This window comes from Fukomys damarensis, unplaced genomic scaffold (genome assembly GCF_012274545.1).
Source record: "Fukomys damarensis isolate Sample0158 unplaced genomic scaffold, DMR_v1.0_HiC HiC_scaffold_4, whole genome shotgun sequence".
Classification (NCBI taxonomy): Eukaryota; Metazoa; Chordata; class Mammalia; order Rodentia; family Bathyergidae; genus Fukomys; species Fukomys damarensis.
In genome coordinates, this window is record NW_022900916.1 from 35,007,153 (window position 1) to 35,029,566 (window position 22,414).

Genomic DNA, 22,414 nt, shown 5'->3' on the forward strand with positions numbered 1-22,414 from the left:
GGTTTTTTTTTTTTTTTTTTTTTTTTTTTGCTTTGATGCACATAGAATTGACGTCTTTTTTTCACATGTAAAACTCACCTATGAGTTAGGCATCAATAGATTGGGAGGGATGGGCAAACCATAGTTTCCAGAGTGTTCCAAAGAGTAGTCTGCAAGACAGCCCCACCCCAAAAAAGTAGCCAACAAAGTTCTGTAAATAACTTATCCTGTGTCCTCCTCTTGGGGATGTATGGTAAACAGTAAGCACATTAAAGGTAAAAGAGTTGTATATGAGAAAGCTCAGCGCAATAAGTTATTCTCAGCCAATTGTTATTTTGCTTATTTAGCAGTGGGGTCCCTTTGTGTGAGTGCATTTAAACCTACTGACATCTCCTGAAATGAAAGTATGAGATAAAGCATTTTGGGAGGTGGTGGCCTTTGACTGGCAGCTTTCAAGTTCAAGTTTAGTTTAGAGGAGAAAAACAGGAAAATGAATTCACTGTATTGGAAAAATGGAGACTTGTGAGGTCCAACTTTCAGTGATGCCACTTGCCTCTCATCCTTGTCATTTGCTTTTGAGAATCCCAGAAATGACCGAGTTGTCACAAAACTTCAGCAACTGTGGCCATATGATCTACCTTCAGGTGTACATTTTCCAAAAGTGAGAATACAGCTCTGGCAGATTTTGGACTTCTTTCCACAAGTAGCACATTTTGGTTGCACACTGTAGATCAAGATGGATGTGTGCAAAACATGTGAATAATGACATTCACCTTCTCCATTTTTTCTAGCTACATTTATTGAATAAGAGGCTTCAGTATACCTGACGAAGATAAATGTTCTTTATCAAATTAACCAAGGAGGATTGAGTTATTAAGACAGGTCTCCCTAAATTTTGGATGATTGGAACAGTGTTTTTCCTGGGGAAAAATACTTTACCATCCCAGAGAGGACCAAAGGTTCTGAGTAGGTTATAAAACCATGGTTTTCATCTTTGCATGATGAATCAGAGAACAAAGTTAAGCATTTCTCATGGGAAATATCTTCACTGCCTGGCATTAACCTTGCATAGTTAATTGATGTGTGCCTGTGTGCCTGTGTGTGAGGGACAGTAGGGGTAAAGATGGATATCACCCTGTTGGTATTTGGAGTTGGATCACCTGGGAACATCAGCTAAACCTACATACTCAGTTATAGAAACTCCTCTGTACTTTGCCTGAATACTATGCTCTGTTCCAAAGTGAATAACAGTTGCTAACACACACTTACTAACAAAATTCCCCTGACACCCATTCATAAAGCATTGCACTGGTGATTCTATCATCATTAAACTGTTTGGTGACTGAGTTTAGAATTATAGGAATCGGAGAAATGAATTAGCAGTAAATCAAGTCCCAGCTGAGTTCGAACCCAAATGCAGTGAGTTTTAAATTAAAAATATCTTTCTATGATGAAGCAGTTGTAAGTCAAGCACTGGAGCTCTGTCACTCTTGACTTTGGAGAAGTGTGGCAGACACCCTTTGAAAAGAAAACCCCCACAACAGCTTGTATTGATTCCCAGCCATGCTGGGAAATTGCCACTTCATTTCTTCTTCATCAACTGTTGGCTTTCATTTTTTAAAAAAGGAATCCTATTTGCAGGAACACAGTGGAGCTTGGGAAGAGGCAGGTGGGAGAGGGCTCAGGCCCACGGGGGACTATTCATTGCCTTTTCTTTGGTCCTGCTCAGGCGGAGTCATGCAGAAGGGGAATCTGGGACTGCGGGTGTCATTTGGTTTGTTTTCCTGCACAGACCGTATTTGATTCTCTTTTTGGGGGCTCTGTGCAAGAAAAACAACAAAGAGAACACTTCAAGGAAGCAGCAAAGACTGTCATGTTGCAGTGACAATTGTGGTGTAATAGGAAATCATTTGTATAAGTTGCGGTGTCCTCTGAATGGAGCTTGTTGGAAATGTGGCTACAGCTTCTCCAGGCCTATTTTTTTCTTTTGCAGAATAATCCTGAGGTTTTCATTTTTAGAGCAATTGAAGAAATATTACACATTGGCCAGGGAATAGGGAGAGGTAGCTTCTCTTCCTAGGTCAGCTGAGTATCTTGCATCAAGTTTTATCTGAGCTAGGACTCAATTTCTTTTTCTTTAAAGCCAGGAATAAGCCCTTGCTGTCCCTACCTGTAGCCCATGAGGTAAGGATGAATGTGGTCATACACATTAAAGGGCCATGTGAACCTTGACAAAGACAAATTCTTTTTACACAAAAGGTCAGAGAAAATCAAGAAAGAGAATGAAGACCAAGCTGGGCCTCTCACCATGGCTCTGTGATCTGGTGAAGGGCTGTAATGGACAGAAGCCACTTGCTAAGGGTCAGAAAGGAGAATGTAATTGGGATGGAAGGTGACAGTGGGAGGAGATGGTTAGTGCAGGAGATGAGAGGCCTGGAATGGTAATGGTGGTGGTGGGAGGTTTGGATCCTGGTAGTAGTGGGCTAAACTGGGCACTTTGGAGAAAGAAGAGGGGCTGTGACTTTCCTTGATATCCACCTTTCACTGTGCTCTATCCAAATATATTTATATATTTTAGTTAAAGGGGTTAGATGTGATGTTAAGGGAGATTTAACAAAAGAAACTTGGTTAATCATTAAATTCAGCCATATTTATTGAGGGCCCACTATGTGTCAGGGACTGTGCAGAAATTGGTTGTTTAGACATGAGAAATCGAGGTTGTCTCATTGGTGAGTTCACAGCATAGTGGGGCCATAGGACACCTGTGAACAGAGAATTTAAATTCAATATGGCATGAAATCAGAGTATACAGAGGGTAACTTAGGATTGTAAGATGGGCACCAGATATGAAAGCCAGGGCATGCAGAGCCCTCCTGGCAGGAGGAGAGAGGGTCAAACCAAGTTCTGAAGGATCAGTAGAATGGCCTTGTGACCATGTGATGAGAGGTTCTAGGTGAAGCACATAGCACAGACAAGGATGAGATTAGAGGTCAAGGCCCTGGGCCTACCTATGGTGATTCTTGGCCAAGCAGGAAGTAGGGAGGAGGCTACGACAAGACCACTGTGCCTTGCAGAGGGATTTACCCAGCAGGCAGGAGTCGGGCCTCATTGATTTCCAAAGAAGAGCATCAGCAAGACTAAATTCATGTGGTATAGAGAAAGGTCTCAATGGGGACCATGTGGAGTACAACTGCAAGTGAGGCTGCTCCAGTAATCCAGGGCAGACCCAAAGGGTTCTGACTAATGGTGGCAAGGAAGGAGAGAAAGAGATTGAGAAGTTTATAAGAGTTTGAGCAGAAGATGGTGGATATGGTGGAAATAAGGAAGAGGCGTTGCTTTGGTATAATGGGAAATCATTTATATAAGTTACATCTATATAAGTTACATCTACTTTATTCATATCCATCTTGGATAGCTAGTGGGAGGGAATACCCTCCAGGCCACTAGAGATTTCTAGACTGAGACTAGATTAAAGACAGGGAGTAGGGCAGAGGTGATGCTTTCTTCTGTGGGCATGATGAATTGAGGTACATGTAGGGTTTTCCAGAAGAGTGACCAGAGACTAGCAGATACGAGGTTCTTACATTCCTGGCAGCTTCATCTTGTGCTTACCTATGCTGTTTACTTCTGGTCCCAGTTGTGGATTTTAGGAGTTCACATTCTGATCTAGCAGCAGCTTGGTAAAGAAGTAAGAAGACGCACATGTTGATTTATAACTTTCTAAGTGGTTCATGCTCTGAATTAAACATTCTGTCTTGAACAATTTACCTGATATTGTTCTGACAGCACTTCAGGAACCCATCTAGTCTGAGGAGAGGCCCACTATTTTCCCCTGGAAAAGGAATGGTTCCAGGAGGGTGAGGTCTATGCAAACTGTTACAGAACAAGCTCAGAATTAAGGCAGCAGTGGAGAATGACTGACCTTTATTCTATGCCTTCACTTCTTCCCTGGCATGGCACATGCCCTCCATTTTCAGTGAGCACACACTCCAAATAGTTTGGTCTGGTGGAATGAATGCTACCCTGAGATAAGAGATGGTGATTACAATTTTTACCTTGCCTTTTAGGAATAAAGTCTTGTTTGTCTAATTCCATATTTTGGGTATAGGGTCCAGGTTGCACAATTAAGACCTGCAGGGAGAATCTGGCCCCTAAATAGGTTTGATTTGGGCCAGAAAGTGTTAAAAAAATATATGTTGTTATGTGGGACTGTCTCTTTCCAGGGAAACACAGGTCCCACTCCCTGTGGCCTTGGACCTTTTCTTTGTACATCTTTGATGAAGGTATTTTAATTAAAAATGCCAAACACAGCCAGAGCCTAGTACATATACAAGAAGTGTTATTTCCTCTCTTTCCAATATGTGGTAAAAGTAGGAGAGCATATTAGTGCCAAGTGCTCATCGTTCTTCAGGGAAGCTCTGTAATCCAGTGGTTCCTAGTCACTGCAGGAGGACTAGAGGGAGCTGGTGTAGAGATTTTCAGGGTCTTAGTTCTCATTCAGAATCTTCATATGATAGGTACTCCAGAAAACAGGCCATTTGCCTTGAACAGAGTTCAGGAGAGAAATATACTCAACTCCTTCAAGTCCATGCAGACCCTTTTGAGGGTGCTGCTGTGGAAAATCATCAGGCTTGTGTTGGGGAGTGGAGACCTCAGACAGTGCTGGGCATCTGAATAGCACAGACACTGTTTAAGTCAGTTGTCTAGAAAGGAAGAGCCTGAGAGGTCTTTAGCTACAAAATTGCTGTGCAATTTCAAGTGTGACGATGGATCTACTCTTTCCTCTGGATTGCTTCTGGAGACCTCAGATATGCTAATAAACATAGGCACATGTGGATTCCCTTATGGAGAAGGATGCGGCAGGGTAAGGCGTTTTGGCCTCGTAGAGGTGGCAGGATTTGTTCACCTCTGTTCACACTTCCTTACCCAGCTTTTCAGACTTCTCAACTGCTCTCAGTGTATAATGTAGCCGCACTTCGGTCTCAGGGCACTCAACAATTTATCCCACTTTTATCTGGTGGCACATTGTTTTCCTGTCGGAAAGTAGGGGCAGGGCCTGAGACCCTGAAAAAGGAAGTAAACTAAGCACAGTGATCTGTGGTCAGGACTGAGCGGTGAACATGGCCCTGGGTGTCCTAGTGGTGTTTTCTTCATGTACCTCTCTCCATTGCGATGAGACCTCCAGGCCCTCCCAAGGTTGCCTCTGCACTGTGATGAAGGTACGGGACCCCCACTCTTTCTCCTTTCTTTGCATCGCCTTCTCATGCTGTATTCTGGAAACTTCCCCAAGGACCAGGGATTTATCAGATGTTCACAGAAGGGCAACTGGTTCTAGTGTTAAAGTGGAAGACCCACTAAAGGAGGCAAATACCGGAGATGTAGACTGTTGATTATGTTATGGAGTCAAATTAGACAGAGAATAGTGTTGGTGAGCCCTGGGCTGTGTTTTGGAGTGGGAGAAGAGGCAAATTTTGTTGATCCCAGGCCTGATTGGAAGAGCTTGCTGATAGCTCATTCTTTTCCCCTCTGTTCCTTCTTCCAGGACCAGCCTTTCTTGGCAAAAAAAGAAACTCATTAAATAATTTGTATAAGTTGTATTTATATTACTTGGCTGTCATTATCGAATGAAATGGTATTTTATTTACATCTAGGATTTGTGGTGATGTAATATTTCTCTTGTTTCAATTTGATGAGGCCCATTTTTGCATTATTCAAAGGAGCTAAAGTAAAAAGCCCAAGGAACATCACATGGCCAAATATAGAAAACTAATTTCTGGAAATGTCAAATAACATTTTCCCAGTGTATATTGTTTTGAAAGAATGACATTTTCACCTCAAACTTGTATTTGCAAACTTTAAAATATAGCTAGGCATGGAGAGTTTTTAACCAGCTATCCAGTTTTGCAAGTACAGTAGCTTTATGCCCAGGTCCAGGCATTTTTATGTAAAGATTACTTAAGACTCTTTTAACATTCTGCCTGCAAAGAATTTTCTGGTATTTTACAATTTATCAACTTGTAGTTTTGGTATTTCCATCCACTTAATTGCACTCTTGGAAGCAGGCATCATCTCAACACATTTGCAGTTCCCTTTAGACCTAGCATAAGGTTTTTTATTTTCTTCTTCCCTTCCCACCTACAATTGGGCTTTCTGAGCTTGAAAAGGGGGGTTTTCAAATGGAAACACCATAGAGGGCATTTCACATTCTGGAACAACCATGAGTATACAGGAAGTAGTTTCATGGGGAAATCTCCTTCTGGTAAATGCTTGATCTCTGCTTCTGGTAAATGCTGTACGTTGGTGTCTAGTCTTCCAGTGAACTGTCACTGCCCCCCGCTAGATGGTGAATAGAGCACCCACTGAGTCATGGTCTTGACCACAGACTTACCACCTTGCCTGGGGAGTGTATAGGAGCTGCTAGTACTTCCTTTCCAACATGAAAACTTCACCACGCTTGACTCATTCATTTCCTGTTGGCTTGAGGTTTCACAAGTACGTTGGTGTCTAGTCTTCCAGTGAACTGTCACTGCCCCCCGCTAGATGGTGAATAGAGCACCCACTGAGTCATGGTCTTGACCACAGACTTACCACCTTGCCTGGGGAGTGTATAGGAGCTGCTAGTACTTCCTTTCCAACATGAAAACTTCACCACGCTTGACTCATTCATTTCCTGTTGGCTTGAGGTTTCACAAAGGTAGAAATATCGAAATATAATATCAAAGTAAAATTCAAGGAAGTAAAGAAATTTTAATCTAAGATCACAAAACAGTTGCCCCTAGACAGTTGATTGCATATTTTCATGTCTTCCTTCTCCCAATCCTACTCCCACTCCTTCTATCTTTTGGGAGAAATTTTGAAGTCTTAGGCTTTAATGAACTCTTTCCTATTTCTTTTCTCTGAGCCAAACATCCTGGCTGGGCTAGCAAGTTAGGAACATTTGCAGAGTATGGGAACAACCCAACTTCTGCAGCACACAAGGGGAATTTCTTTCTCATTTAATGCCTTTGCAAGCAATTAAGGTTGATTCTGCATTGGATTAGCAGGACACAGGAGGAGCAAAGCCTAAGGTCAAATTCATCTGAGTGTTTGGGCAGTTGGTCAGAGGCTTCCTTAGGAATGAAAGGCAGTCCATTCCCACCTTCATTTTGTGTGTGTTTTACATAAACTTCTGCCCTCTGTACTTTATTCATTGTTTCTTTTTGAAATTTAAATTTTGAACATATTTATTTTTTTGTGCAGCTTTAACCCTGTTCTAGGCTGCCCTGATAGTTCTAAATTATGTGTCATTCCCATCTGTAGACTGCTCTTATATGATCTCCTTTGACCTTCACAATTCCCAGAATTTGTCATTTGCAGATTTGATAAATGTGATTCTCAGTCTTCATTCAAATTGCAGATAAAAATATGAAACTGTGTAGGACCAAGGACAGAACCCTTGGAGTGGTATTCCTTGGAGAGCATGCCTTCTGTGTTTCATAAATAATCATGGATTCACCTTCTTTAGGCCCAAGAAGCAGTGGGGCTCCCAGCTCCGAGAAGAGAGTTTGGAATCAGACAGGCCTGGCAGTGCAATCTGATCTATGCCAACTTGGCTGTGCCCAATGGTCATATTATTTGGGGCTCAATTTCTAATAATTATAAATAGGTGACAGCTGTAGGCCTTCTCTACTGCCTTCCACTGGAAGCAGACTCAGTTCTACTGCTCCTGCCTATTTTTATTAGTCACCGGGAGCAAAAGCAGCCACCCAACCTGTTCTTGAAGCTCAAGGAGGACCCTGCTCTCTGTTCCAGCCTATCCACCAGTAAACGGTTTGAAGATTTACTAAGGGTAAGTGTCCCCTCATCCTCCCTTCACCCAGGTAGAGGGCACTTTTGTGTAGCAAAAATATTATCATCTTCTGTATTTGTCAGGATGTGAAAAAGTTTGTGAAGCTCTAAGCGCCTCAGATGAGCTTACTGGAAGGAAGGTTTATTTGAGGCAGATGTGGTAGTACCTTGGTTTTGGGTTTCAATTCACCTTCTGGCTGGAGTAAAGGGCAGAATCTTTTTAGAGCTGAAACATAGACCCAGTGAGAACCCTCGATCCACTTTTTGGGCTAGGGGACTAGGGATCGAACTCAGGATCTTGTGCCCCCCAGGCAGGCAACGGCTCAACTGAGCTAAATCCCTGGTTTTCCCTAGCTCCATTTTTAGAAAGCATAAAGGACTTGACAGATTTTGTGCCCATAGGGATGTTATTTCAGACTAATTATCTCTTTCTGACTCTACTTAACCTCCCAATGAAAAATTATTGTGTTTTTAACACATCTAGTAGTGTCTGTTGACATACTGTGGTTGAAACACTCAGAATGAATTCTGAAAGACTTTTAAAACTCAACTTACCAAGCCTGGGGTAGGCATTTCTGATTTCTGTAATTCAGATGTTGACCAACCATCCTGGATTAAAATTGACATACAGGAGGTGTATCATACCCTCCTGATCTGTCACACCCAGGGAATGAGTCATCCTTCATCCATTGTATCCACCCTGTATTGCTACCTGCCTGTTACTCATTTAGTAGCCATCTCAGTTATCATAGTAACTGTTATGGTATTGCAGTGTTTGTGTTCAAGTAATTTTTATATAGTAGCCTAAAGCTGTCACAATCCCTATACCTTTCACCTTATTCCATCTCCTCTTGTAGTGAATACAGTAAAATAAAATATTGAGAGGAAGAGAGATGTCACATTTCCACATCACAGTTATTTTTATTACAGTATATTGTTATACTTTTAGTTGCTATTAACCTCGTACTGTGCCTAATTTTTAAATTAAATGTTATCAAATACTATATATATAGTATTTATATATGGGAATATAGTATGTATATTCCTTGTGGATCCTGGGGGACTATTGTAATTGAGAGATAGGATTAAATGTTAGCTCCTTAGCTGTGTTTATTACTTATCTTCTCTGATACGCAACTTTTTTTAATAAGTAAAAGGGTAAGATAATACATTAAGGACTACTGCGGAGGTTAAATGAAACAATCACGAGGACTTGTCAATACAGTGCTTGGCACATATTAAATGCTCAATAAATGGAGTCATACTATTGTGGAAAATTATTCCCTGCTCTTTAGATCCCTGAAACTTGTTTTGTTTCTTGCCACTCTGCATTGAATGAAAACACTTGAATTTTCTGGATTTATAAATAGTCACATCTGTTTCTAACATTGGACTCCAACAAGCCTACCACCTTGAGTTTCTGCAAGCAAGTAGGAAGAGAGGAGGAACAGGTGGCTCTTCTCGCTGCATCAATCTTGGCTCTCCCTTGGAGTATGACCTCTTAAAAAAAAGATTTAAAAATATTTATAGGGATTCCTTCCTTTTGGGAAGACCCAGAATTTCCCCAGAGTCTGATATAGAAGCCATGTTTATAGATTTAATCTGTGCTCAATTTCGTCATCCATTTTGCCAGTGCACACATGCAAATGCAAATTATTTTTATAGAACCTGCAGAAGTATCTTAGATAATGTGTTTTTCTTTCCAGGCTGTGGTAATGGTTACTGGCTTATTTTCAGATTTACCATCTGAGACTCTAAATGTGGTATAAGGGAGAGCAAATAGGAGACACTTGACTCAAGACAGTGGGTAATTATTGTGTGGAACATAACTGATAATTATGCCACGTTTTCCAGGATAAAATTTCTAACGTGTGTCTGTAACAGTCACGAAGCTAAAGTGAGCCATCAGAGGGTGTGTTTGGTGTATAAGGCATCTATATACTTGGATATGCTTACCTGTGCCCAACATGGGTATTTTTGAAAAGGGCATCTCCAGTGGTTCTGTTTTCCTGGCAAGATAGCTTTAGATTAGATAGCCAAGTTCTCTGTAATATCCCTGTGTGGTTTTCACGGTGTGTGGCCAAATACCCAATCAGAATCGTTTTCCTGCAAGCACCCTGTTTGTCAGGGCAGTGCTCAATTCTTCCAGGAGCCTCAGCTCTGTATCAATGAAATCTCTGCATAATAACCAACTTTTAAGCTTGAAACATTGCAATATTCTGGCTGAGGAAAGAGCCATTGGTCGACTGTGGAGAAAAGTGATTAGCCATGGTGGAGAAGAAACAAAAGCTTGGGGAGTCTGGGACCTTTGAGTGTGCCAGTATGTTTTGAAGATAATGAGGCTTCTGTTAGCAGAATTTTCAGTCCACACTGGGTGAGATGATCCTTCCCCTGCAGAGCATACCATGGAGAAAGTCGTTACTTCTCTGTCCCCTGAAGGACGGGAGGCCTATCACCGGCACACCATTCCCCACCCCACCTTGTTTTTACCACATCCCCCATTCCAGAATCCTCGGCACAGCCATTCTCGACTCTTCATCCCATCTACAGTGACCATAGTCCACGTATACGTTCTCTAGAACAGCCTGGGCTCCAGCCTGAGTTCCAGGTACTCTGTGGTCGCTGGAATATGTGTCCTGATATTTTTGGTTTGAAGCTAGTCATCCTATCTATATCTACAAGGTGCGATGGAAATACACAGTGAGTGTTTAAATGTTAAAAATTCATTATGGCAAGACACATCATCATTAATCTTCTCAAAATTCTCCCCCTTGCTTTGAACACAGTTATTTCAACATTTTTGCCATTTTCTGAAGCTGTTCTGAAAGTTCTCTTTTGTGAGTGTCTTTATGAAGTGATTAAATAATATGGCCAATGCTGCTGCTGAGGGCCATCCAACAGAAAGGCAGGCTTGTAAAGTCACTATCGTGTATCTGCATCCACCTTATTCACTGGATTTGACACTGATTTCTGATCTTCTCCAAAGTCAAAATGACCATTAAAAGTAAACATTTTGAATTGATTCAGGACATGAGAAGAGCCACAGCAGCGCTACTAAAGATACTTATGAAAGAGGACTTCCAAAACTGCTTCAGAAAGTGGCCAGTATGATGGAATGAATGTGTTCAAAGTGAGGCATAGTATAATGAAGGGGATTAATAGCAATATGTTTTTTACTGTAATAAATGTTAAAAATAAAATTCATATTTTCAATCACACTTTGTATACCAACTTCAACATTTACATCTGTATTTATCTCTCTATATTTATCTCTATTCATATCTATATCTATCTTCATCCACATTGATATCCTAGGACAAAGTTGAGAAGTAGCTGAGTTTTTCCCTAAGTACTCCATTAGATGTCTCCTTTCCACATCTCTTTTTCTTTCTTTGGAGCCTCCAGTGTACTTTTCTGTAGTTTTTATGCCCATGACTCAGGGGTGAGTAAGAGCTGATTTCTTGCCCATGTTCTATTTACCAAGCCTTGTTGCCTCTCCGTGCTCGGGAAAACATTGCCTTTTTCTTCCACTAAGATGCCTTCTTCCTACCAGTCTCTGGCCAGCCCTAATTATCACTAAATAGCCAGGTAGACTAGTGAAACTCTGCTATTGCAACCTGTCCTCCTTACTCTTCTTTCACATTCATTTCAAAGTTCCCTGGCCACAGAGAAAAGAGATGATGGATACAGGTTGTTGAAAGAGAACCTGATGCTCGATCCAAAGAAACAAGCAGCCAATAGTGGCATTACAGTGGATATTAATTGTTGCAAGGAGATTTTGCTAGAACCTCTCAAACCAGACAGGAAGGTCTTATATGGCCCCGATGCCCCAAGTGCCTGTGCTGCTGAGTGGGCTTGAGAGGAGTCTCTGGCCCTTTCTTCTGCATTTTATTCTTGTAGATCCTGTCAGGAGCTCGCTCTCTCCGAGTGAATGGATGTCACCCCTTGGCTTTCTTGATGGACCTGGTAGGTCTGGGGAAGGTGGAGATATTCAGGCAGTTCTAGGAGCCACCTGGGACAAATTGTTATTAGCAGTAATGTGGAAAATAGCTCAAGGGCTGCTAAGAGGTGCCTCTTCCCTCACCCAAGTCTCACACTTCCTTTAATGTGTGTCCTCACTGTCATTCCAGGAAATCTGATCTTAGGTTGATCAGGTCACAGGCCACACCTGGTGCTGGCAGGAACAGACCTGGGGTTACAGACCCTGTTGTGGGTTCTAGATCATTCACATGTGGATGTCAATCCCAGAGAGGGGCCCTAAGAGTTGCAGGCTTTCTGCCTGAAAGATTCACCAGCGAACAGCATTAGGAGCAACTTTGTTTTCATCACATGGGTTGTCATCGCACCTCTGAATGTTTGGCGGAGCAGTCATCTAGGACTAAGGAGCCAGCCCTGTCTCCTGGTAGGGCCGTGAGAAGGCTTGTCGTGGGCAGTGCTTTTTGAGTCCCTTTCACTCTACACAACCTCTACCTCTGCTAGTATTACTTAGCTGGCTCTGGGGGAGGGGCCCAGGCACCTTCTTCACTTTGTACGGAAAGGTGTCCCTTCTGATATTCCTCTCCAGGGAAATGAAAACCCAGGTTCTTTAAGGGATTTGCAGACCAAAGGGGTGTGTCTCCAGATGGAGGAAATGGCATCTGATATGCACCTGAGCTCTAGCAGCAGGAGTGAAGGTAATCAGATCTCCACTTCCGTGGAAACCTCATACTCGCAGAGGAATTTCCTCTTCTCACCTTCCAGAGCCTTCTTGCACTGAGATGTGTGACAGGAAATGGGGAGCTGATGAAGGAACAGTGCACCCCCTTGATATCCTTAAGGTTGCCTCTATAGGCCCAGGCCCTTGACCTTGTAGCACCCAGAATCTTGGGGTAAAAATTCTTCCAGTTACTTCTTGTGAACCAGGATTTTCCATGGGAAGTAAGACCATCAGAGAAGCCACAGACAAACATCTCCCACATCTCCCACTGTGGCTTCTTTTTGAGTGCAAGTGTTTGCTGAGCACTAAATCAACTCTTCCAAGCTTGTTCTTTTTCAATATTTTAAATAAAGGTCTAGGAGTTAAGTCTCCACACAGAAGTTCTGGGCAACTCTGCCAGCTGTGATCTGGGACACTACTTCAGAATGGCTTTTCCAGCCCCAATTAACGTCCTCCCTGCTAGTCACTTTAACTCTCACCAGGAGTTTTCCTGTCAAAGGGAGGAGGTGGGGCAAGCACTTAGCTTTCCACAACTGTCAACTTTGGCTGCATCTTGGTCTCTTGTGGGGCATTGATTTTACATGTCCTTCCTCAGTGAACCTGCTAATAAGATTCCTTTCCCTCCTCTCCTTCCTCCCCAACCCCTTTCAACCTGGCTCTGACTTCTGGTCAGACCTTGATTACATGTCTCATTGATTTCATTCAGCTATTTATTAATACACTAATTAGTATGTTCATTTAAAGGAGAGTGACACTGCTTTTTAAAAATAAATGTACAGAGGTGCAGGTTAATGGAAATCTCTGTTTATTTAACATCGATGTCTGGTGTGAAGAGGATTCGTTTTGGATGTTAAAAGGACACAGGGGTTTTTCCGGAGTTTAAATCACTCTAGATGACAGTCACCAACACCCTTTGAAAGGTGACACCTAGAATCATATTGCATTTTCCTTCTGTGATCACAAGCACTCCACGATTCTAGTAGGGAAGCTAGGAGATGGTAGAACAGGTACAAAGAGCTGGCAGGACATAGTCTTTTACAGATAGTTCTGATTGTATATGGGGACTACCTGACCCGGAGGCAGGGAACATTCAGGCACCCTGACTATTCTGGCTCTAGGACTGTTGGGCACTTTGAAAGGAAAGGCCTGGGAATTGAGCATTGCTTTTCTGCTGTAGGCTTGTTCTGTTGTTCTTAGGTTGCTCAGAGTTAATCAAGACAGGTTAATTCTAATGAAAAGTCACCCACTTTCAGGGTGGGGATACATTGCAGTCCAATATGGTCAATATAGGAGAGGATTTTGCCCTGTGAAATTATTTAGGAATCCAGGTTTCTGCCATCCTGTGGCTTTACTATACTGATGATATCTCAATTCCCTACGATGTCTTCTGCATCTGATCATGGGAGGAGGAAAGATAAAGTACAGTAGAGCTCCTCAACCTTTGGATAATGCCAAGACCCTTGGTGAATACCTGAAACTGTGGATGGTACTGAACCCTTGATACAAGACACAAGACCACAATTGTCAATCTGACAGCAGAGATGGCTACTAAGTGACTGACGACAGGCAGGTAGCATATACAACGTGGATATGCTGGGCAAAGAGATAATTCATGACCAAGGCATTGTGCAGTGGGATGGTATGAGATGTCATTGTGCTATTCAAAGAGCACATAATTTAAAACTTATGAGTTATTTTCTTCTAGAAATTTCCATTTAGCTGTTTTTGGGGATGTGACCAGCACAGGGTAACTAAAGCCATGGAGTACAAAACTGAAGAAAGGAGAACTATGATATATGAAGAAAGTTATAGATCTGGCACAGGATATGGAATAGGATGCAGAATAGGTTATTCCAGCCATGCTGTGACTAGATACTGTGACTGAGTATAGGAGGCAACTGTAGCTACCAGTGAGCAAGGAAAGAGTCTGCAGGGCACCATTAACCCAGGAGTGACCAAGTGGGTAATGTTGTGTACTTGCTATCAAGGTAGGCTTTCTTGGGAAGTATTTTATAAACTTTGTGCACATCAAAGAGCAATTTAAAAACATAGCAAGTAGAAGAGAAGTTTGTAAGAGCTGCAAAGAGAGTAGAGTTGTGTTCAGAAGTCTCTGGGAAATATTTCCCCTTTGGATGGCCAGGGTGCTAGGCTCCTGAGATGGAGACAAAGTGATCTTTGTATATTATTGAGCAGAAAGCAAAGTGATGCATATAGTATGCTGGGAGCTGCTCAGGACCATGTTATTATGAGATAGATTGGTTTGGAGAGAGAAGCTTTGAGAAGATTTAGTACTGTCCATTTTTGATGCCCCCAGTGTTACAAGCGTAAATTTTAGCCAAAGGCACTGTTATGGCATGGGTCCCTCTTTGTACTCTCCTCCAATGACTTTGTACTTCTACTTCCCCACCCACAAAAAGTGTATTTTGACCTTCTTTGTGTTACTCTCAGGTCATATTATCTGCATCCTGGTTCCCCAGTTATATCCTCTCTTAATAACGCTTCAGAAAGACACCTGGGAAGGAGGCTTTAACTATGCTGGGAGTTAATAAGGTTTGCTCAAAGAAGGCTAAGAAAATGCACACAGCAATCTGGCAACATCCAGTAAAACAAAAAACAGTTCCTGCTCCTGGGAATATAGCTCATGGGAAGAACAGTACTAATAGGTAAGCATGTTTATACAAAGATGTTTATAATGTCATCAATCTTTATGCAAATAGAAGGTGGAGGGAAATTAAGAAGAATGCCCAACAGTAGGAAAATGACTGAACAAATTATGGTACATCTATACCAAGGAATATTATGCAGATATCACCAAATAAAATCACAGCCATAGCAGGTGGCTTGAAGGGTTTCTGTGAGGACTTTCTGAATTTTCAATGATGATGTGTATGTTTGGAATATTCAGTGCCAGTGTTCTCCTGGAGAAGGGGGATAGGAGAAGGGGGGCGGTAGAGGAGGAGGAGGAGCCAAAATGACAATGGGTGTGACTTCTTTGTGCTGTAGGACATGGGCAGCTATGGTCTGGTGGTGTGGTGGATGACATGGAGGGGACTGACCTTGGAATGAAGAAGTCAGTCATGGGGCTGTCATTCCCTCCAGGGAAGAAGTGATGCGGGCTTGGGTTGAGGGAGTGAATGGTAGGGATGGAGGGTGGTTCAGAAGGGTCTTGGTGGTAGTTAGACAAAGTGGCTGAGAGGAATGAAGGAGCCAGTCAGTGGCCATGCCCCGACAAAGGGATCCAGGAGAAGACAAAGATGCAGAAAAACCAATATGACCCATTTTTTTTACAAGCCTAGTTTGAGGTGCCTGTGGGAGAGTGAATGGAGATATGCAGGGTGTGCTTGTATGTGTGGCCTGGAGGTAGGAGGGTGAGAGAGCAGTTGGCATCCCGATGAAGGAGCTGGTGAGGGGCTGAAGGCAGCGATGTGGTTGGTGCCTCCAGTGGGGTGAGCGACTGGAGCAGGGAGCTGAGGTGACTAATGGGGTCATCAGCAGGCTGGTTGATTCTTTCCTCCTTCCACTGAGTCTCTCAGACCGAAACCTCAATGGAGGGGAGGGCCAGCAAAATAATTGTGTACAGTAGAATGTAGTGCCTTGCAAATACAAACTAAAGTCGTATTTTGGTAAACACTCAAATGATGATGATTTTTTTGACCAGTTGAGCTGCACACAGAGGTCTGTTAAGTACCACTGATTGTCTCCTACAGCTCAAGCAATGCAAACCTGACACCTCACCTGTTGCTGCTGTTGCTATTTTCTCTGTAAATCCAAGTTTTGGAGAGGCACTTCCCTGATCCCTTCCTGTACCAGAGACATCAGGGCACAAGTCTGACAAATGAAGGATAATAAAGGGAATGGGAAAGCAGCACAGAAAGGAGCTTTGCTTTGGAATGTTGATAGACCTGTTGTCAAGGGCACGCCTTAAGCATGGATCCTCATGGCCCACTGCCTCCTGGAGGAAGGGAAGGCTCACTTTGTGCAGCTGATGGTGGTGGTGGGGGTGCTCTGAGCTCTGGTTGGACACCCACCTCCAGCCATCATTTTCTTCCTAGGTATGTCCACTCTCTTCAAGGGGACCCTCATCCTGGGCCACAAGCATGTAAAGTGCTAATAGGGCACCAACAGCATGACTTGGTCTATTTCCTTGGCTTCTGGGCTTACTTTGCTCTCCTTGTAAAGTAAGGGCCTTGTTCACCTGTTCTCTTTCATCTTTGTCTTCTCCTTTCTTTCCTAATATGCAAACTCTAACTCATTGCCCTTCTTCAAAAAGAAGCTAAGCACTCTAAAGTGCATAAACAAATAAACAAGAAGCTCCAAGGGAATATAAAAGATGCAGAAGTAACTTAATGCAAATAGAAATTTACATACCTCTGAGGATACCTCTCAGCAGTATATACTTTACTGTGCTTCACCATTTTCCAAATCACCAAAAAGGGATAGTAGGTCAAGCAAATGGCCCTCCCCGCATCAAGGAAATCTTTCCCTTGTGGTATTTTAGAGTGTACTTACTTTGAAGATTTTTTTCCCAGTCTTTAGTTACAAATTTCAAAAGTGTTAGAAGGATCTAGAAGTATCGAGTCTCTGGGATTTTAAACTGTTCCTTAGGTGATTCTCATATGCAGCCAGGTACAAAGCCATTTCCAGTGGCTGAACTAAGCTTTTCAGTTCTGCCAAAAAAGACCTTGATGGGCATGAATAGTTAATTAAGTATTTTGTGTTTGGGGAGATTGGATTCCATGGGATTCTGGTTTTCTTGGAGGGGTGATGTTGGGGTGCATTTTATACATATAAATTACAAAAGAATCAGTTGATGTTTTGTTCCCCATTCCTGGCCTTGGATAAAGTGGGGTTAGATATTTGTGATACTGGAAAGTGTAATGATGGAACTCTTGGTTTGGTTTTTGGTGAGATCATGCCACACTGATGAGAGCTTGTTTTCTTGGATGGGTGGTGAAAGTAGAGAACCAGAGTCTGGCTGCCAGTCAGTAAGCCTTCCTACTGTTGTCAGTCATCTACCTCCACATCCTGGGCTGTCCTTCGAAGTGAAACCCCCAAACTGTGTACAAAAGGATGGGGCAATACTAAATAAATAAAAACCTCATTTGCCCTTAAAATTGCCCTAGGCTCATCTACTTATCATAGAAATTCTTTTCTTAGTGATCTTGCAACTAGAATTAAATGCTACTCTGAATTAATTTTGCATTAGGGTCTAATTTGATTAAAGAGCACTGGGTGATTCTTGAGCTCTACTTCCTACTATGACAACTAAGTGCAGTTCAACAACTTGGACTCTGTAACCCCCTTCCCAAACCCCACTGAATTTGGGATGTGGCATTCTGAGAAACTCTATTGAGAGTGTCCAAAGTGCAGCTTTGTCTCTCTTATCCCCTTCCCCACTTGTGGCATTGGAGTGAAGCCACCAATTCAAAGGGCTCTGTGTGGCTGGTGTTTTCTTCAGTTTCACGTTTTGTTCGACGGCATTGGATCTGTTTGTGCTCAGACTCCCCAGGGCCATGTGTGCGTCAATGTAGGCTTTCTGTCCTAATTTGGTCATGGTGATCTGTGCTCCATCGTTGTGGCCACAAAGAGAGGTGCTCTCTATTTTCTTGTCGTCCACAGGGCTCATTTTCAAACTGCTGCATAAGGCTGAAACGCAGGGCATCCCAAAGAGTAGAAATCTAAGCTACAAATAAACACTCTTCTTACCTCTGTAGCCTCACATTTGTTTCCCCTGGTGGGTTCTAATGGCTTTCACATGTACCCTGTCTCTTCTGTGCCACTTGCTTGCCTTGCTGTTGAATGTTTGTCCTTTGGTTCTTCTCCTTTGTAAACAGAATCCCTAGTACCATTCTGTTCTTCACCAGGAGTCCCCAGGAGGAACCCTGTATCCAGCTCCCAGCCTCTCCCTTTGGCTTGTGACGCCTGTTGGATCTTCAGCTATGCCTATGTGCATTTAGAAACACTCAGTCAAAGCACATTAGGGTGGCATGGAGGAGGAGCTTTGTTAAGCGGTGCTCCAAGTGTCACCAGCTAGAACAGGTAGTTTTCTTGTGTAAGACTGAAAGTGAAAATAATATAAAAGTTTATTTTGGGAAAGAAACACAGCTGGCTGCTCCAGACACAGAGCAACCCCAGACAGAGCAGCCCCACACAAAATGCACATATTGTATGGATGGGCTCCTTCCATTTGCCCAGGCTTCCTACTTCCTTATCTAAGGGGTACAGGAGCTTGCCCTTTCCACTAATTCTTTGTTTCCTCTTTCTTATTGCCAAAAACAGAGGTGCCCATTTGCTTTTTACCAAGAGGACTTTAGAATCTTGCTGACCACCCCCTGCCCCCCAAAAAGAAGTAAGCCTGAAGCAGCATGTAGATTTATAGACGTGTAGAGGTTTAAGAAAGAATATACTGTAGGCTAAAGGCAAAGCTCTGGAATTAGGTCTCAATTATATTATAGCCCACCACTTCCAAGATTTGGCAATTATTTAAACCTTCCTGAGGCTACTCTTTCATCTGTAAAATGGGGCTGACCAAACCTTCCTTCCTTAAGATGATTTTCATGAAGTACTCAGCACCAGTGCTTGGCTCACAGAAAGCATATCTGAGCCTGGCCTCACATGTTCCTATTTTCCTCTCTCAAATGAAATCAGGGAGAACATCACTGTGTAACTAGCTTGCTGTAATTTGGTTTACTATTGTAGGAGAGGAAGTATTTAAAAAATAAATGGCTTTTTCAGGCTACACATAACAAATTGCCAACCTTTCAGGCTCCCTTTCCTTGAATAGTGAAACCAGATGGACCAATTTGACATTTGACTTGCATATTTTCATTCTGTGGTTCACACAGGTTAGACCCATGATTTCTAAGCCATGTTTATCCAGATTTACCTGAAAAACTTAAATAAATTACAATTCCTTGGGTCCATCCCAGACTGACTGAGTCAGAATCTCCAAGGATATTGGGAATAGGGACTTGGTTGGGATGGAAAGCCTTCTTGTTAGGGATTCAAGATGGATGTGATGGTTATCTGTTTCACAAGCCAAAGGCAAGACCACTTTTCACCAGTGGAGAGCTTGTTTCAGTCATTTCCATTAGTGGTGTTTCTTCTCTGTGCTCTCCAGGGTATCATTAAAAAAATTCTTAGTACTCAAGAGAATATTCACATCTGCCCCCTTCTGTTCCTGAATCTAAATGAGTATCTGGTTGTAAGTTAATGGTGGCCCTTATTGGTCCATTGATATTACATTCTGGAGATATTCTTACAAATAGCTGCCACCAGAAATTCTGCTTTCTTTGGACTTCTGAAATTTGATCTGTGCATTAGGTTCTTTTCTCATTTTGTTCCTACAGCCTAACAGTATAATATGTAGAACCCACTAGGACTGACCTAGGGAATGGAGATCAAAACCACCTTGAGCAAACCCATGTCAGTAAGCCTCTTTCCTCTCCTTCTTTTGTCTTCCTAATCTTCAAGCTCCCTGGAATGAAGATTCTCCCCAGCTCTGGCCCGTGGAGTTGTTAATGAACATGAGGAAAATGAAGAAATTGTGGGCATTCCATACTGAGCCTTACTTGTCTCCTTTTTCTGTGTGAGTGAAAAATAGTAACCTACTATTTAGTCTACAGGGCTTACTGGCTCCCGCTAAAGCTGAAGCTGATGCTTTCTCTGTCCTACCAGGAAAATGCTACTGGAAGATTTCCTTCATGCTTGTAAGAGCCACTGCAGGGAGAACAGACTTTAATAGAGTTATTTTTTTCTTTTTCCTTTTCTGCTTTTTAAGAATATGTTTTAGATGTCATGAGTGGTCATAATCTGGAATTATGTCACTTTTATTCTTCCTGTAGGTTCTGGAAATCAAAGGGAAGATCTAGGATCCTCAAATCTATTCATTTCTGAGGACTGTCCAGGACTTTGGCAATGCAAGTCTGGAGAGCAGTGAGGCATACCCGCTTCTTGGCATGCAATACTCTGAGTCAGAAGGGCTGGTCCCTGGGGTTGGGAGCCATTGAGTTCCCAACAGTGGGAGAGGGTGCTTGGATAACCTTGAAAGGTCTTTTACATAGGGCCTTTCTCCTCCTTCATCTTGGGAAGAACCATCAGGCCACAATCTAATAGTCTAGGGTTCTATTGTCTCCTTTTGCCTCTGGATTGACCCATGCTATCCCAAGACAGAAATGAAGGAGTCCCTTTAGGCATGGCTGAGAGATACCATAAATTTAGTGATTCTCAAATTAGTCCTAACCTGTGCTTTTCAAACATGACCGTTAAGTAGAGACCCACAGCCAAATTACATTTGTGTTTTGGTCCATAGATTGTTTTACTGTTACCAACATTTACAGATCAAAAGATTTCCCTTTAAATGTGATTTTTCACTTCTGTAGAAATGAAGACCTGAGAACACTGATCCTCTATAACCACATGGCAACAAGTGGAGGGAACTAGAGGTGCTTCCTAGGGACACGGGCTCTCCAGCTGGTGAACCCATACACACCCTCTCCCAGCTTGCTTTATTCCATTGTGTTATTTGCCTTATTTGTCTGGATGCCTGGGTTGACTCTTAAATTTGGGAGTCATGGATGTGCTATGAGAATTACCTAAAAACCCAGTCAAGTTATAGGTTTCTGGCCCACTGGCCCACTGGCCTGCTGGCCCGCTGGCCTGCAGAGGCTCTGAGTCCATAAATCTGATTCTGCAGCAGGAAAGTACATTTGGGAAACATTGGCCTAGAGCTCAAGGCCTGATTTTTAAATAGGGAGAGTGTGTGTGTGATTTCTGCCAAGAGATCTAAGCAAATCCCACTGAGAAGATAGGGTGTATGATGATCATCCGTGCAGGGTCTGGAGTCCAGGGGTCCCCTGTGGGGATAGAAGGTAAAAGAAACAACTGACTTATAACTCTTGTACTCCTAGATGTAGTTTTGGTGATGCTACCTTCTTTGTGCTATGCTTAGTCAAAAAATATTGCCTTGTGAGGCTTCTTAGAGAAACAGTGACTGTCCATCCTCCACTCATTCAAAATAAGAGCCTAATTTTAGGGCCGGTGGCCCGGACAGCTTGAAAATGATTTCTGATAGAGTCAGGGATAAGTTGGGCGGGTAGCCCAGCTTGGGACAGAAGAAAATGATGGCAGGTGGAATAAACAGATTCACTGTTTCTTTCATTGGCTGGAATTTCAGAAGAAAACCCTGAACTCCATCGGAAGTTGAGAGATGAGGTCTAGAGGGAGACTGAAAGAGAGGGAAAGAAAGAGAGGAAAAGAGAGACAGAGAGGAAGAGGCAGGGGGAAGGAAGTAGAGGAGGAGAGAGAGATAAGGAGAGAGAAAGGGTGGGAGGGAGAGAGACACAGGCGGAGAGAAAGGAAGAGTGACTGACTGAGAAATTGGAGAAACCAAGAGTCCACATAAGAGGATTCCTAACGTGCATCCTATATTGGGATGCTCTTAATTTTTGTGGTTCTGGAGGCATCTATTTCCTCATCTCTACCTCTGGCCCATTTCTCTGTGGTGTCTCTATTGTTTTTAATTCTGAAGATTAGCTTTGGGGATAGACAATGTGCTGTTCCTAAAGCTCTAAAGCTGTAGCTAGAGGAAAGGACCTTATAATCATTTGATGGTGCCTAGAATATTACAGAGGGACACTGGACTTAGGTCTGGCTTAGCCAGGTACATCTCTCTGGAGCACCTTGTCTATCTTGGACAATTGTTAAGGCCCATCTCCTAACTAGTGATGATTAGGGTCATCAGTGGTGACTGGTTATTGGTGGTACCAATAATTACCTTAGTTCTGAATATGTCATTATCCCATCAGTCAGGAGAAATAGACTAGACCTGCAAGTGCCTGCTAACTTTGAGATAGATGGTATAATCAATTAGCCCAACCTTTCCCTAGCCAGCAACACTTTGACTTTTCTTAG

At 42.7% G+C, this 22,414-nt stretch overlaps 1 protein-coding gene across 2 annotated transcripts in view; it reads left to right on the forward strand.

The window, feature by feature from the left end:
- The window catches only part of Plxna4 (plexin A4), a 420,278-nt gene that overhangs the window by 8,878 nt on the left and 388,986 nt on the right, over positions 1–22,414 (forward strand). Inside the window, exon 1 of one of the 2 annotated variants that reach the window (XM_033757685.1) lies at positions 15,129–15,165. The exons of the other annotated variant lie outside the window; for it this stretch is intronic. Coding sequence (XP_033613576.1) covers positions 15,144–15,165 — 22 coding nt within the window. The 5' untranslated portion in view covers positions 15,129–15,143. Of the gene's footprint in view, positions 1–15,128; positions 15,166–22,414 lie in introns of those variants that run through there. 2 annotated transcript variants of the gene reach the window in all.